This window comes from Petromyzon marinus, chromosome 64 (assembly GCF_048934315.1).
Source record: "Petromyzon marinus isolate PM22_M1 ecotype Great Lakes invasive population chromosome 64, UKy_Petmar_22M1.pri1.0, whole genome shotgun sequence".
NCBI lineage: Eukaryota > Metazoa > Chordata > Hyperoartia > Petromyzontiformes > Petromyzontidae > Petromyzon > Petromyzon marinus.
In genome coordinates, this window is record NC_133730.1 from 10912898 (window position 1) to 10930142 (window position 17245).

The window sequence follows — 17245 nt, forward strand, 5'->3', positions numbered from 1 at the left end:
GGTAGTGGAGAAGGGCGGTAGGGAGGAGGAGAGTAGAGAAGGGGGGAATGGAAGGGGTAGTGGAGAAGGGCGGTAGGGAGGAGGAGAGTAGAGAAGGGGGTAAGGGAAGGGGTAGTGGAGAAGGGCGGTAGGGAGGAGGAGAGTAGAGAAGGGGGGAAGGGAAGGGGTAGTGGAGAAGGGCGGTAGGGAGGAGGAGAGTAGAGAAGGGGGGAAGGGAAGGGGTAGTGGAGAAGGGCGGTAGGGAGGAGAGTAGAGAAGGGGGGAATGGAAGGGGTAGTGGGAGTACCCTCAGAGACGCTCTTCAGGACGTGCAGGACACACAGCAGGAGGCTGCGGCTCTCGCCGTGCTCCAGAGGACGCAGCCGCAACACCGACCCTGCACCTTGCTGCCGGGGCACGGGTGGGGATGGTCATGAGCACACTGCCCAAGTATGAAAACTTATCCACTCTCTCCACAACTGCCTCATCACTCATGGGGAGTTGAGGGGGTGGAGTATTTGGTAACATAAAATACCCAGTCAGGTGCTTAGTTTTGGTGAGGCTGATGATAAGGCCCCACTTCAGGTTCAGCAGCAGAGCCTCTAACTACTTCTCAGAGTGAGCATTAATCACCAGAACATAACATGGTTGACCATGCCTGGCCATCAATCAGCCTTCCATTGCATCTGTATCAGATAGAAATTCCTCCGGTACAGCCATGGAAAAAGCTTCTCAAACTACGTGGTCAAATATGTCAAATACTGTAGAAACCAGAGGACATCCCTGTCACACCCCAAGGTGAACAGGGCATGGCTCTGAGTCCTGGCCATACAGTTTTACCCAGGCCTGCCCACCATCATGAAGGTGATTAATGATTGTGAGCAGAGAGTCAGCACAAAGAACAACCCACAGCCCTGTGCTATTGATGGTATCATAGGCCTTGACCAGGTCAATAAAGCAGAGATATAGGTACTGTTGGAATTCTCTACACCTCTGCCATAGGATACGGACATGCAGGACCACCCTGGCCTGAAACTACATTGGGGCTCCACAAGCCTCTCCTCAGCTTGCCTAGCAAGGCAATGTTGAATCATCCTTGCCAGGACCTTTCCCGGCCTCACACTGAGGAGTGAGATGCCCCTGTAGTTGTTAAAGTCTGTGTTGCTCACCCTTCTTAAAGAGGGGAACCACCAGGCCATCCTTCCAATCCTGCGGAACTTGTCCCGTGGTCCACTGTTATTATGATGTCATATAGGGCAGTCTGCACACAAACGCCACCCTCCCTCAGCAGTGCGCATGGGAGATTATCTCTGCCCGGTGCTTCTACTGGTCTCAGACTCGGGATCGCCTTCTGTACTTCCTCAAAAGATAGCACCTCAGCCAGCCACGAACACAGGGTGTCTGGACTGAGGGATTTTCCATCTCCCAAGACCTCACAGAAATGCTCAGCATACCTGTTTCTGGGGGTTTGAGATTGGATCACCGTTCTTTCACAAAGTTTATTTTGATGTAATTAAATAGTAATTTGTGATTGCGGGCTACTGAGGCAGACTGTATCTGCTCAGCAAACCGCAGCGAAGGCTCACACATGAGCGTGCACCAGGTACCCATTTGAGGCTGAGTGTACCTAGGGGAGGCCCAGGCCGGGTTCAAATAATCATCACCGGTGTTTGCCATTAGCATGAATCGAACCCGGGTATGTAGCACAACGTGCTAACTGCTCCACGACCGCTCCCCAAAGAAAGATCCCCCGTATAGCCTTAACAGACTGTAGGGGCAAGTGCTGTTAGCGAGTAGCACCTATGAAGGCCGGAACGGTACAGGAGGGGGTGGGTGGCCAGCACCTCGCCTGACCGCCTTTGTCTCCCCAGTGGCGATGTTTACACACTGCACCAGGTACTCATTTGAGGCCGAGTCGACCTAGGGGAGGCTCGGGACCGGTTCAGATAATCGTCACTGGTGTTGGCCGTGAGCGGGAATCGAACTCGGGTCGCCGAGTTCATATCTCAGCGCGCTAACCGCTACACTACCGCTCCCCACACGCGCACGCACACACGCGCACACGCGCACACACACCTTCTCGAGCGAGTTGGCCTTGTCGTGCGCGCTCGGCAGCCCCGTGGCGGACTCGATGCTCACGAGCGACGCGCGGGAATCCGCGTGTCTCACCACCAGCTGCCCTGGGGTGCCTGCCGCCAGAAAATAAGCACACACGCACATGGACAGATGCACACGCGCACACACGGACAGATGCACACGCGCACACACGTACAGATGCACACGTGCATATGCGTACACAGACAGATGCGCGCGCACACACGGACGGACACATGGACAGACGCACATGGAGAGACGCGCACACGGAGAGACGCGCACACGCACGCATGCACACGCGCACTTCTCTCTACGCTGCTCGGCACGCGTAGGGATCGCACCAGAGACGACAGAGAAGAGGTGCCGCCCCTCCCTCACCCCACCACCCCCACGTGACCCCCCCCCCCCCCCACCTGTGCCGGAGATGGCTGAGAAGAGGTCCCCGGCCGCTGTTGCCGTGGCGGCGGCCTGAGCCCGGTGCGGAGTGCACGACCCCGCGGCGTTAGAGGTCGCGCCGCCCGGCACGGGGTTCTGCACGCATGCGGTGAAGTCGTCGCGCGTAACCTGCATACGCACACGTATAACAAAGACAAAGATCCCCCGGATAGCCTTAACAGACTGTTGGGGCAAGTGCGGTTCACGAGTAGCACCCATAAAGGCTGTACATGAGGGGCTGGATGGCCACCACCACGCCTGACTATGTTTGTCTCCCTAGTGGCAATGTTTACACATTGCACCAGGTACTCATTTGAGGCCGAGTTGACCTAGGGGAGGAGGCCAAGGACCGGTTCAGATAATCATCACCGGTGTTGGCAGTAAGCAGGAATCAAACTCAGGTTACCAGGTTCATATCGCAGTGTGCTAACTGCTACACGACCACTTCCTCACACAAGACAAAGATCCCCCGTAAAGCCTAGCAGACTGTAGGGGCAAGTGCTGTGAGCGAGCACCTATGAAGGCCGGAACGGTACAAGAGGAGGTGGGTGGCCAACACCATGCCCGACCGTCTTTGTCTCCCCAGTGGCGATGTTTACACACCGCACCAGGTACTCACTTGAGGCTAAGTCGACCAAGGGGAGAACCAGGACCGGTTCAAAAAATCGTCACTGGTGTTGGCCGTGAGCGGGAATCGAACCCAGCTCGCCAGGTTAATAGCGCAGCGCGCTAACCGCTACACTACTGCTCCCCACTTCTCCACACACTCGTGCACACATGCTACTTGTGTAGCGTCGGATCGCGTACGCGCATGTGTAGCGCTGTAGATGGGTTGCACTTACCCGCAATGGCGGACAGTGCCCATCAGGGGCGGTACCTCGAGCCGGCGGGGAGGTTGTTACGATCCCCAGCCCGGGAGGGAGGGGGCTGCGGGGTGTTCTAGGATCCCCCGCGGCCCCTCCCAACGGGAGGGGGGGGGCTGCGGGGTGTTCTAGGATCCCCCGGGGCCCCCACCTCCTAGAAAGCGGGCGTGGCCAGAGGCTGACACACCGGAGCGGTGTATAAAAGCCGGACCTCAACACAGGTTGAGGGCAGAGTTACGAAAACTGAAGACTGAAGACTAGGTAGACTAAGACCCTGGGACCTCGAGCCCGCTGCCCTTGTAAGGGCCGGGTCGAGCTGGACCAGTGGTCGGGCCCGTACCTTGGCTGGGTCTGGTCAGGTAGCATCCCCTAGGACACGGATAGCCGGAGGGCTGGGAGCCAGCAGGGGGCAGTGTTTAGATCACGATAGCCCGGAGGCCATACCTCCCTAGATAGGGGGCATAAGGGAGTTAGAAATAAACATACCGTGTTGCCTCTACCTCAACGTCTCCGTAAAATAACTCACTACACTTGCACCATGAAGCCATGTGAAGCATGGAAGACTCGCTGACAGGAGGTCACGAGACAGACCCAGGTGCCATGGGTCGACTGACTGCAACACGTGCCCCCCTCTGTGCCAACTCGCTCCGTATTAGAGGCCGATCTTGTGTTGGTATATAGGCCTTTTTCAAAATTGATATTAATAATATTTGCCGATAATTTTTTTTAATAGTAACCGAAATACTGAATGAAAACACACAAACCCAGAATCAGCAAACAACAGCTGGAGGTCGTGGAAAGGCCATTAAAAAAGATGAAATAATGAACTCCGGGGCAAAGAAAGGCTAGCGGTTATCTGCGAAATCTCCAGATGAACAAGCCTGTTTGATATGACACTGGGTCGCGGTCACCAAGAGGGGAGGGAAAATTCCAAACCGAGAGCAGCCAGCGAATGAGAGAGAGACTCCCGGCCGTCTTTGTCTTCCCACAGCGCAGGAGAGAAAGGAATTTCACACCAGAGCAAGGGAATGTATTATCGTGCAGGCCATCTGCACACACGATGTGCTGGACTTAATAATGGCACCCCACCCCACTACCGCGGGCGGACAAGTAATTAAAACAACCACACACAATACATAAGTGTCATACATAACATTAATGTTAACGTTATTCACCGTAAACTATATTCCGTTTATACAACCTTGCAAACACCAAGGAATACAAATTCCCAGGATCAAGAAACTTACCTCTTAACCCAGGATATCGGAAATAAAATGATATAAATGATAAAGCATACACACGGAATGACGAAAATTAAAAAAAATGAAGGGCCAGGATAATGGGGTGAATCATAACCTTGTTGAACATAAAACCAAATGATATTTGAGCGATGTTAAACCGAGGGCTAGGGAAAGAGAGAGCCTCCCGGCCGTCTTTGTCTTCCCACAGCACGTGATAATAGGCATATGCTCAAGAGAGCACCTTCACTCGTGAAAATAAAAATCAAATACCAGGAGTCACAGACAAAATTCTAACTGCGTGTGGTACGGTACCCAAAAACTATGATGGAATAAAATGTTAACATTAAAAACCTTAACCCTTCCTTTGTGCGTTGGAAAATGTCATACAGGGGGGAATCTCGCCCCTCCCTCCAGATTGTGTAACGCAGACAGAGGGACGCCTTCGGAACGATTTGAAACATCTGTGTTTTTTTATGGTTTATGGAAAGAGAAGGTTAACGAACAGAACCAGGCCGTAAATGACACACACACTGACGCACATACGGACACAAACACTCCAGACCAAGACACACAGCTAAATCAAAGGAGCTCCGCCTTGTCAGGAGGAGCTAAGGGGAGAGATTTTGACATAAAAATAGGATGCTCCAGCATTGAAACACTCATCAGCCAGCGGACAAGCTCAGCGACCAGCGGACCAGCTCAACTCATCCCTGCAGAAGAAGATCAACCATCAGAAGATCAACCACCACCGACGCAGAAGAAGTCTCTACAACGCGCCAGAATGGCAAGATTCGCTGTTTAGCGACAGGCTACACGGTGCGAATCTGTCATCAGGAGCATCGCAACAAACGTATCGCCGAGCGCTAGATAGAGCGCAACCAGCGACCATCACGCCAAGACACAACCGTGCCAGCGACCAGCAGACGAGTGCCATCTACCGATCGTACAACCGTGTCCGCTACGAGCGGGCCGTGAGCCAGCCACACCGACGGCGCACAACCGAAAACCGCTGCGAGCGAACTGTGAGCGCCCTCTACCGACAGAACGCCGCGCCTACAGCATCGTGCCAATCAGCCAACTAGTGGGCCGAAACGACTGCTGTGAAAAGAGAGTCAACCAAACGTATGACGCACCTTGCCCCCCACCACACGACAAACCAGGCGTCTGCTTGACGCAAATAATTAATTCCGAACACTGGCCTACTCCACACAATCCATATTACTTAAAACATACATGAGTCATTAACAAAGCCTAATCCTCAAGACGTGAACCATCAGTGGCCGTAAAAGCATCGCGATAGACCAAGTGATAACCATCCATCGTTTATAAGTACAGTAATAATTTTTCCTCCTTAATTATTTTGTTTTGAGTTGTACTTCTAATCGCATAAATTACCAACAGATCCATCATACGAATTCATCCTTGACACCTTCGCCACGGAGCTACGCTCACGGGGGGGGGGGGGGGGCGGGGGGGGAGGGGGGGAATAGCGTATCCAACCAGTTTCCTTATCAGGCGATCTGGTCCACAATTAATAAAAAAGTTGGCCAAAGATAAGGATCTCAGGGGATAGCGCGCACCCCATCGCACACCCTCACTCCAAGCCATTTCTTTAATCACATAGTCTTGCCGATGGATAAATTGATATATGTGTGCCTTTGGGAATAATAACTGTTTTGATTGCCTTTTCGTATGAATATCGTTGCATAATTTTAAGGACCTTTCGTTCATAATTGCCGCATGTGCTTGTGTTACACTGCATAAGAATAAATTTCTCTGATACCCAAAGTGAAACGTGATGAGAATTGTCTTGAAGGTTGCTTATGGATCATTGAATGAATGCGGTACTGTGTGGGCAATTTTCAAGTATACGAATTTGCATATTATAAAGTTAAGGTTTTTATTTGGAATAGCGTATGCATGTTTTAACGACTCTCTCTCTCACCAACTGAGCTCACGTTACGCGGGGGAAGGAATCACATGTGCCGTTGTCAAAGTGAAACAACGCAGTCGTTGATGATACTGTGTTGATACTGTGTTAAAATTCCAAGATTGAGAGTTGCATCTTCTAGAGTTAAAGTTTAGTTAGAAATAAAATGTATTAACGCAGAAGTGGTTGTGTGTTCTTTCCTGAAATTTATGCATAAGAACTGTATTCTGCGTTGAGATCTGAATCTGGAGACCTGACATAAACACACTAATCCACTCAGTAAATGTTAAAGCGAGAATAATTGTATTGACGAGCGTTAATGCGAAATTAAACGAAGCCGAATTGACTCTGGCATGCTCACAGCACCTGCATAATTGCCTTATCCCGATTGGATACGACCCTTGTCAGCGAGGCTGGGCGTAATAACCATAAATTCCGTATTAGCATAGCCGCACCCACTCGCATGAATCAATACGATTCTTTCTAGAATTAACATAATTTCAGATAATTATGTAATTTTTCACAATTCATTTAATTTTTATTATTTTCATCAAATTTTCATAACCTACAAATACAACACTTGACACCGCTGGTACCGGTCACCGGCAAGGCAACTCAGCTTCTGTACCGCATGAGGCCATCTCTTCTCTAGCCCGTGTGGTGCCCCTTTTCCTCCTTCTATTTAGCTCATTCCCCCTGCGTGACCTCCGTGTCCCACCCACCCCCACCGTCCCCCCTCCCACCCCCACCGTGTCCCACCCCCACCCCCACCGTGTCCTCTCTCCCCCCTGTGCCCCCCCCCCACCCCCACCGTGTCCCGCCCACCTTCCCCCCCCACCCCCACCGTCCCTCCCCCACCGTCCCTCCCCCACCCCCACCGTGTCCCCCCCCCACCCCCACCGTGTCCCCTCCCCCCCTTGTGCCCCCCCCCACCCCCACCGTGCAGGTGTTGGCGCTGGCGCTGGGCAGCAGGGCGTGGTCGCGGGCGACGTTGAGGCGGGAGACGTTCTCCAGCGCGATCCCCAGCAGGGGCAGGTACAGCGACGCGATCCGCGCCTGCTGGTTCTGGGACGTCAGCAAACCGCAGTTGGCAACCGCAGCCAGCAACCAGCCAGCAACCGCAGCCAGCAACCAGTCAGCAACCGCAGTCAGCAACCAGTCAGCAACCAGTCAGCAACCACAGTCGGCAACCGCAGACAACAACCAGTCAACAACCAGTCAACAACCAGTCAACAACCAGTCAACAACCAGTCAGCAACCAGTCAGCAACCAGTCAGCAACCACAGTCAGCAACCAGTCAACAACCAGTCAACAACCAGTCAACAACCAGTCAGCAACCAGTCAGCAACCAGTCAGCAACCAGTCAGCAACCAGTCAGCAACCAGTCAGCAACCAGTCAGCAACCGCAGTCAACAACCAGTCAACAACCAGTCAACAACCAGTCAGCAACCAGTCAGCAACCAGTCAGCAACCAGTCAGCAACCGCAGTCAACAACCAGTCAACAACCAGTCAACAACCAGTCAGCAACCAGTCAGCAACCAGTCAACAACCAGTCAGCAACCAGTCAGCAACCAGTCAACAACCAGTCGACAACCAGTCAGCAACCAGTCAGCAACCAGTCAACAACCACAGTCGGCAACCAGTCAACAACCACAGTCAGCAACCAGTCAACAACCACAGTCAGCAACCAGTCAACAACCGCAGTCAGCAACCGCATTCAACAAGCACAGTCGGCAACCGCATTCAACAACCACAGTCGGCAACCGCAGCCAGCAACCAGTCAACAACCGCAGTCAACAACCACAGTCGGCAACCGCATTCGGCAACCGCATTCAACAACCGCATTCAACAACCGCAGTCGGCAACCGCAGCCAGCAACCAGTCAGCAACCGCAGTCAACAACCGCAGTCAACAACCATAGTCGGCAACCGCAGTCAACAACCGCAGTCAACAACCGCAGTCAGCAACCGCAGTCAGCAACCGCAGTCAGCAACCGCAGTCAGCAACCACAGTCAACAACCGCAGTCAGCAACCGCAGTCAACAACCGCAGTCAGCAACCGCAGTCAGCAACCGCAGTCAGCAACCACAGTCAACAACCGCAGTCAGCAACCACAGTCAACAACCGCATTCAACAACCGCAGTCAGCAACCGCAGTCAACAACCACAGTCGACAACTGCAGTCAACAACCACAGTCGGCAACCGCAGTCAACAACCGCAATGGGCAACTGCAGTCAACAACCACAGTCAACAACTGCAGTCAACAACCACAGTCAACAACCACAGTCAACAACCGCAGTCAACAACCGCAGTCGGCAGCCGCAGTCAGCAACCGCAGACAACCACCATGACTGTAGCTCTGTGTGTGGTGCTGTGGTAAGCGCGCTGCATTGCGAACCCGGTGACCAGAGTTCGATTCCCGTACACGGCCACCACCAACTGAAGTGACAATTATCTGATCCGGTCCTGGGCCTCCCTTAGGCTGACTCAGCCCTAAACGAGTATCTGGTGCGGCGTGTGCGCGTGTAAACACCAGTGCTGGAGAGACAAAGGTGGCCGGGCGTAGCGGTGGCCACCCACCCCCAACGGCACTTGCCCCGGCATCCCGTGTGGGGCTACACGGGGGAGCTTTGTCTGCGTACCTTGTGTGCGTAGCGGTCGTCGTGCGCGTGTTTAGCCATCAGCTGCTTGAGTACAGCGATGGCGGCCGGACGCACGTCGCCACTCTCTTGCTGCAGCGCGGAGCTCACCTGTCAGCCGCACAGCTCACCTCGTCACCTACACCTCGTCTCAACCGCCGCATCGCATTCACCTCGTCGTCCCCGCCTGATCACCCTCACCTCGTCGCCCACGCTTTGTTAAGCACACCTCATCGCACTCACCCTGCCCACATTCGAGTCCCAAAGTCAAAGTTGCTTGCCCTGTCCCTACGCTCAAAGACGCACACGCGCGTGTGCCTATGCGCGCGAGCGTGTGAGTGCATGGGTGCGCGCGTGTGCGCGCGTGTGCATGTGTGTGTATGTGTGCGTGTGTGATGCTGGGAGCTGTAGTGCAACGGTTATCGTGCTGAGCTACAAACGCGGGGGCTCGAGTTCGATTCACGCTCATGGCCAACATCAGTGACGATTATTTGAACCGGTCGTGGGCCTCCCCTAGGTCGACTCAGCCTTAAATGAGTACAAAGGTAGCCGGGCGTGGTGCTGGCCACCCAACCCCCTAGTGTACCATGCCGGCCTTCATAGGTGCTCGCTAATATAACTTGCCCCTACAGTCTGTTAAGGCTATATGAAGGATTGTTGTGTGCGTGTGTGCATGAGTGCATCTCCGCTCACCTCCCGAAGTAAAAGTCCAACCAGGAAGTGGTTTTTGCAGAAATCTTCTGTCAAACTGTAATCCAGCTGCAGATCTGAGACACACAGTGCATCCGTGTACACACACAACAGCCGCCATTCTCTACTGAGTGGCGGTGGCATCACCAGGATGATTGGTGCTAGGCCGGTTGGACTTTAAGGCCACATGAAGTGCCGAAGGCTCACTGGCAAGAGGTCACGGGACAGACCCAGGTCCCAGGGGTTGACTGAGAGGACTGGCAGATGCACCACCTGTGCCCCCTACTGTGCCAACTTGCTGCATTTTAGCTGCCTGGTGCTCTGCTCGTTGTTGTGAGCACCACTCCTCTGCCCTCCTTTGGTGCTGGAGGGCAACTGCCTCCAACTGCCCAGTAGCGTCCTTCACGAGCCTCCTCCACAGAGGCTGATCTTGACACCACTGGTACCGGTCATCGGCAAGTCCACTCAGCTCCATATCCTCCTGTAACACGTCACTCCATCTCTTCTCTAGCCCGTGCCATGCCCTACACACAGCCTGCCTCGGCACACTGGTAATCCAATCACTACTGTCCCAGGGGTGCTTGTGTCATGACCCACTCTGTGTCCTACAGAGGTCCAGATGGTACCGGTTCTGCTCCCGGCAGAGGCATAGCAGCCTCTCTTCCCCAGCCAGTGTTCGGACATTCTACGTGGACAGCCACAGCAACTGCCTTTCACTACACACACCCTTCAAAGACAAAGTTACCCCATATAGCCTGAAGAGGCGTTAGCCGCAGCTGCAGCTCCAGGCGTTACCTCACCAGCTTATAACCCCCCCACGGCCCATCCTGGTTCCTGTCTCTTAGAGCTCTCTTCACTTGATACAGTAATTTTGCTGTGACGGTTCCACCTGAAGACAGAAGCTTGTGTTGCCTCCGAAACGTCGTGATTTAATTTAGTTGTTTTTTCATCCAATTTTTTACCTACGTGACTTTACCGAAAAAACCAAAGAGCCTGAAGAAGCTGTTGGGGCAATTGCTGTTAGCAAGGACCTACGAAGGCCGGCAAGGTACAATGAGTGGGTGGGTGGCCAACACCATGTCCAATCAACTTTGTCTCCCCAGTGGCGATGTTTACGCAGCGCATCAGGTACTCGTTTGAGGCCGAGTCGACCTAGGGGAGGCCCAGGACAGGTTCAGATAATCGTCACAAGTGTTGGCCGCAAGCGGGAATCAAACTCGGGTCGCCGGGTGCGTAGCGCAGCGCGCTAACCGCTACACAACCGCTCCCCTTCACACAAACATGCACGCACACTCATGTGTACGTGTGCGTGCGGGTTTGTGTGCATGGTGTATTGATCGGAGATAGATTCACAAGCAGAACGAGCAGCAGCACTCCGGTAGACTCCCACGTACCCGCGAGCCAATCAGCAGTTCCGTTCTGACTCCGGCCACCCCAACTGGGACTCCCCAACTGGGACTCCCCAACTGGGACTCCCAAGCTGGGATTCCACCCCTTTCCAGCTGGGACCCCCCAGCTGGGATCCCCCCCTCATCCGAGCGAACCCCCAAGCTGGGACCACGCGCACCGCCACGCCTCGGAGTTGGGCTCCATCGTCCATCTCGGGGGTCTCGGTGAAACGACGCTTCCGAGTCGACGAGAATTCATCGTCTCAAGCTCCACACTTAATCGTTATATCGAGCGCCAAGATGCTTTATTTAAGTTTAAATAGCGGTGGAAGAATACAGAATTGTTTAGATGGCATCCACGCGATGAAGATTATCCCACTTTGTTGAGCTATCATTTGTGACGGCCGGGTAGCTCCTGGAAAAAGAGCTACGTAGCAGCTCAGCGGGGGCCTGGTAACATGAATAGAAATAGTAAAAAAAAATATAGTAAGAGGGCCAAACTCCGAGACGCGGCTCCGCGAGTCCCTCTTCCGCAGCGACATCACGCCCCGAGCACGTGATTCCCCGGCGCGGCCGATCGTGGCCGAGAGGGCGCTGGCGCCTGTCACTGCCGGCGCCCGCCGCTCCGCTGCCGCCACCACCAACACCGCCGCGCTGCCCGACCCTCCGGGGCCATACCCACCCGCCACGCTGCCCATCGTTACACACCGCTCAAGCCGGATGGTTGGTAAATATGCGTGCTATGTTACACGTGGTACTGATTCAAAGGAATGTAGAGATCGTGTGTATGTATACGTGTGTACCAGATTGGGGGAGCGGTGGGACAGCTGTTAGCGCACTGCGCTACGAACCTGGCCACCCAAAAGTTAAATTCCAGTTCACGGACAACATCAGTGACGAATATCTGAACAAGTCTTGGGCCTTCTCTTAACATCTCGTCATGGTGGCGAGGAGATGTTCACTCCCTCGCCTGGTACGCAAGAGGGCATGGGTTTGATCCTGACCCTCACACCTGCTGTATGTTTAGAGTTTGCATATTCTCCCTGTGGTTCTGTGGATTTTTCTCCGGGTCCTCCGGTTTTTACCCCCAACATTTAGAAACATGCGTTTAGAGTATTTGACTGCTATAAATTTCCACGTGATGTTATTTAAGCCATTTGTAATAGCCATGTCGCTTCTAAAAAAGAGCTACGTAGCTCAGTAGGCCTTACCTGCTAAAATAAAAATAGTTTAGTTTTTAAATAGTTTTAGTCAGCCTTAAATGAGTACCTGGTGCGGTGTATAAAACATCGCCACTGGGCAGACAAAGGCGGCCAGGCGTGGTGCTGGCCACCCACCTCCTGCGTGACCGTGCCAGCCGTCATAGATGCTGCTCGCTAACAGTACTTGCCCCAACAGTCTGGTAAAGCTACACGGGGGATCTTTGTCTCTGTGTTCCACATGACGAAGGTAACACTGATTCAAATTGAGATGGCTCCCTTGTGTGTGCGCGACAGTGTAAATGAGGAGCGTGTTTACCAATCATCCGGTGTGTGCGGCACGTAATAACGACCCGATTTGTATGTGAACGGCGCGACAGATGGTTCTGTGGGGTATGCGGAGGAAGGGACGCCCCCCGTCACACACAGCGCACGGGCCGCATCATCGTTAGCAGCCGATCACAGCAATCACCAGCATCCCCCCACACCTGGGGCACAATCAGGGGGTTAGCAGGGATCCAGGGGATTCAAAAGGGGAGCATCAAGGAGGGGGTACCTGGCAGGCCCTCTCGCGTCGCCTCCGTTGGAAAGAGCAAATCTGTTCCACACAAGGACCATAATGGCTGACACACGGCAATAATGGAGACAAGGAGACATGGAGATGCGAGGTACAGAGACATGGAGATGCGTGGTACAGAAACACACAGACATGGAGATGCGTGGTACAGAGACACACAGACATGGAGATGCGTGGTACAGAAACACACAGACATGGAGATGCGTGGTACAGAGACACACAGACATGGAGATGTGTGGTACAGAGACATGGAGATGCGTGGTACAGAAACACACAGACATGGAGATGCGTGGTACAGAGACACACAGACATGGAGATGCGTGGTACAGAAACACACAGACATGGAGATGCGTGGTACAGAGACACACAGACATGGAGATGCGTGGTACAGAGACACGGAGACATGGAGATGCGTGGTACAGAGACATGGAGATGCGTGGTACAGAGACACGCAGACATGGAGATGTGTGGTACAGAGACACACAGACATGGAGATGTGTGGTACAGAGACACACAGACATGGAGATGCATGGTACAGAGACATGGAGATGTGTGGTACAGAGACACACAGACATGGAGATGCGTGGTACAGAGACACGGAGACATGGAGATGTGTGGTACAGAGACACGGAGATGTGTGGTACAGAGACACACAGACATGGGAGATGTGTGGTACAGACACACAGACATGGAGATGCGTGGAACAGAGACACGCAGACATGGAGATGCGTGGTACAGAGACACACAGACATGGAGATGCGTGGTACAGAGACATGGGGATGCGTGGTACAGAGACACACAGACATGGGAGATGCGTGGTACAGAGACACACAGACATGGAGATGCGTGGTACAGAGACACACAGACATGGGAGATGCGTGGTACAGAGACACACAGACATGGAGATGCGTGGTACAGAGACATGGAGATGCGTGGTACAGAGACACACAGACATGGGAGATGCGTGGTACAGAGACACACAGACATGGAGATGCGTGGTACAGAGACACACAGACATGGGAGATGCGTGGAACAGAGACACACAGACATGGAGATGCGTGGTACAGAGACACACAGACATGGAGATGCGTGGAACAGAGACACACAGACATGGAGATGCGTGGTACAGAGACACACAGACATGGGAGATGCGTGGTACAGAGACACACAGACATGGAGATGTGTGGTACAGAGATACACAGACATGGAGATGCGTGGTACAGAGACACGCAGACATGGAGATGCGTGGTACAGAGACACGCAGACATGGAGATGCGTGGAACAGAGACACGCAGACATCGAGATGTGTGGTACAGAGACACGGAGACATAGAGATGCGTGGTACAGAGACACACAGACAAGGAGATGCGTGGTACAGAGACACACAGACATGGGACATGCGTGGTACAGAGACACACAGACATGGAGATGCGTGGTACAGAGACACACAGACATGGAGATGCGTGGTACAGAGACACACAGACATGGAGATGCGTGGTACAGAGACACGCAGACATGGAGATGCGTGGTACAGAGACACGGAGACATGGAGATGTGTGGTACAGAGACACACAGACATGGAGATGCGTGGTACAGAGACACGGAGATGCATGGTACAGAGACACACAGACATGGGAGATGCGTGGAACAGAGACACACAGACATGGAGATGCGTGGTAGAGACACACAGACATGGAGATGTGTGGTACAGAGACACACAGACATGGAGATGCGTGGTACAGAGACACGCAGACATGGAGATGCGTGGTACAGAGACACGGAGACATGGAGATGTGTGGTACAGAGACACACAGACATGGAGATGCGTGGTACAGAGACACACAGACATGGAGATGTGTGGTACAGAGACACACAGACATGGAGATGCGTGGTACAGAGACACGGAGATGCGTGGTACAGAGACACACAGACATGGGAGATGCGTGGAACAGAGACACACAGACATGGAGATGCGTGGTACAGAGACACACAGACATGGAGATGCATGGAACAGAGACACGCAGACATGGAGATGCGTGGTACAGAGACACGCAGACATGGAGATGCGTGGTACATAGACACACAGACATGGAGATGCGTGGAACAGAGACACACAGACATGGAGATGCGTGGTACAGAGACACACAGACATGGAGATGCGTGGTAGAGAGACACACAGACATGGAGATGTGTGGTACAGAGACACGGAGACATGAGGCACGGAGATACAGGGCACAGAGAAACAGAGACACGGAGATAGAGACAGAGACACGGAGATACAGGGCACAGAGACGCAGAGATACAGAGAATGGAGACACAGAGGCATTGAGATAGAGACAGAGACACGGAGATAGAGACAGAGACACGGAGATACAGGGCACAGAGACACAGAGACACGAAGATAGAGACAGAGACACGGAGATAGAGACAGAGACACGGAGATAGAGACAGAGACACGGAGATACAGGGCACAGAGACGCAGAGATACAGAGAATGGAGACAGAGGCATTAAGATAGAGACAGAGACACGGAGATATAGCGCACAGAGATACGGAGATACAGGGAACGGAGACGCAGAGACACGGAGATAAAGGACACGGAGATACAGAGACAGAAATACAGGGCACAGAGACACAGAGACACGGAGATACAGAGACACAGATAAAGAGATACAGCACATGGAGACACGGAGATGCAGGGCACGGAGACAGAGACATGGAGACACAAGAGATACACAGAGACATCGATACGTGTAGCATGTAGACACATAGACATGGAGTTACAGAGAGAGGAGGCTTACGATGTCGAGACATAGGAACACAGATATATGGGACAGGGGACACAAGGAGACACAGAAACACGTGACACACATGCCACATGGAGACTTTCAGGAATGCATGTGTGTGTGCCAGTGTGTGCATGTCTGTGTACACGCGCGAGTCTGTGCGCATGTGCATGAGCATATGTGTGTGAGCGTGCGTGGATGTGTGCGCGCGTGCCTGTGCGTGCCTGTGCGTGCCTGTGCGTGCGTGTGTGCGCGTGCGTATGTCACCTTGGTACCGCTGGATGCGGCCCCTACTGAAGGACATGGCGAGGTTCAGGGGGATGTAATGCTCGTGGCTGCAAATCTCCTTCAGGAACGCCAACTTGAATTCAAACAGGGTCTACGGACACACAAGTCAAAGATCCCCCGTATGGCATGAACAGACTTTTGGGGCAAGTGCTGTTAGCGAGTAGCACCTATGAAGGCCGACACAACACACGGGGGGGTTGAGTGGCCAGCACCACGCCCGGCCGCCTTTGTCTGCCTAGCGGTGACGTTCACACACTGCACCAGGTACTCGTTTAGGCTGCGTCGACCTAGGGGAGTCTCAAGAGCGGTTCGAATAATCGTGACAGGCTGCGAGTTCGTAGCGAAGCGCACGAACCGCTACACTACCGCTCCCCACAGACACAGACACACAGATAAAGATCCCCCGTGTAGCCCACACAGGCTGTCAGGGCAAGTGCTGCGAGTGAGCTGGCGGTGCAGCCTGCGGTGTAACGCGAACGCCCGGCCGCCTTTGTCTTCCCAGGGTCTCACCTTGGGGTCGCCAGGGCCGAAACTGTGCATGTACAAGTTGATGAGTTTGAAGAGGAAGCCGCGGTCCATGAACGTGAAGCACCTCTACGCACGGAGACACGGGCATACGTACGTACGTGCGCACAGGCAGCGCACACGCAGCGCACATCCGCAGCGTGCACTCACAGCAAATCCACACAGCGTACACACACAGCACACATGCAGAGCATACACACCAGAGATGCAACACACACGCAGTATCTGCAGCACATTTGCAGCACAGGCGCAGCACACAGAGTGTACACGCACAGCACACATACAGAACACACACAGCATACACGTAGCACATACACGCACAGCACACGCACAGCACATACACACAACAAACTCACGCAGCGTACACACAGCACACACACATGCAGGACGCACACAGCACACACACGCAGCACACACATACAGCAAACACACAGCGAGCACACACACGCAACATAAGCACAGCATATACGAAGTGCACAGAGTATACACAGTATACACAGCACACACACACACACACATCACACACGCACAGCAAACACACATACACCAAATACACACAGCACACGCACAGCACATACACAGCGCATACAGTACACGTACAGAACACACAGC

General features: G+C 53.4%; 1 protein-coding gene across 9 annotated transcripts in view; it reads right to left on the reverse strand.

Annotated features, from left to right (window-relative positions):
• Positions 1-17245, reverse strand: part of DOCK9 (dedicator of cytokinesis 9) — a 118885-nt gene that overhangs the window by 45907 nt on the left and 55733 nt on the right. For 7 of the 9 annotated variants that reach the window (XM_076054163.1, XM_076054162.1, XM_076054161.1 and 4 more), the window contains 9 exons: positions 16619-16702; positions 16088-16199; positions 13015-13056; positions 9875-9948; positions 9185-9292; positions 7482-7607; positions 2487-2637; positions 2056-2168; positions 287-386 (listed from right to left, as the gene is read on the reverse strand). In XM_076054163.1, coding sequence (XP_075910278.1) covers positions 287-386; positions 2056-2168; positions 2487-2637; positions 7482-7607; positions 9185-9292; positions 9875-9948; positions 13015-13056; positions 16088-16199; positions 16619-16702 — 910 coding nt within the window. The remainder of the gene's footprint in view (positions 1-286; positions 387-2055; positions 2169-2486; positions 2638-7481; positions 7608-9184; positions 9293-9874; positions 9949-13014; positions 13057-16087; positions 16200-16618; positions 16703-17245) is intronic. The other 2 variants (XM_076054165.1, XM_076054160.1) reach the window with 1 other exon arrangement.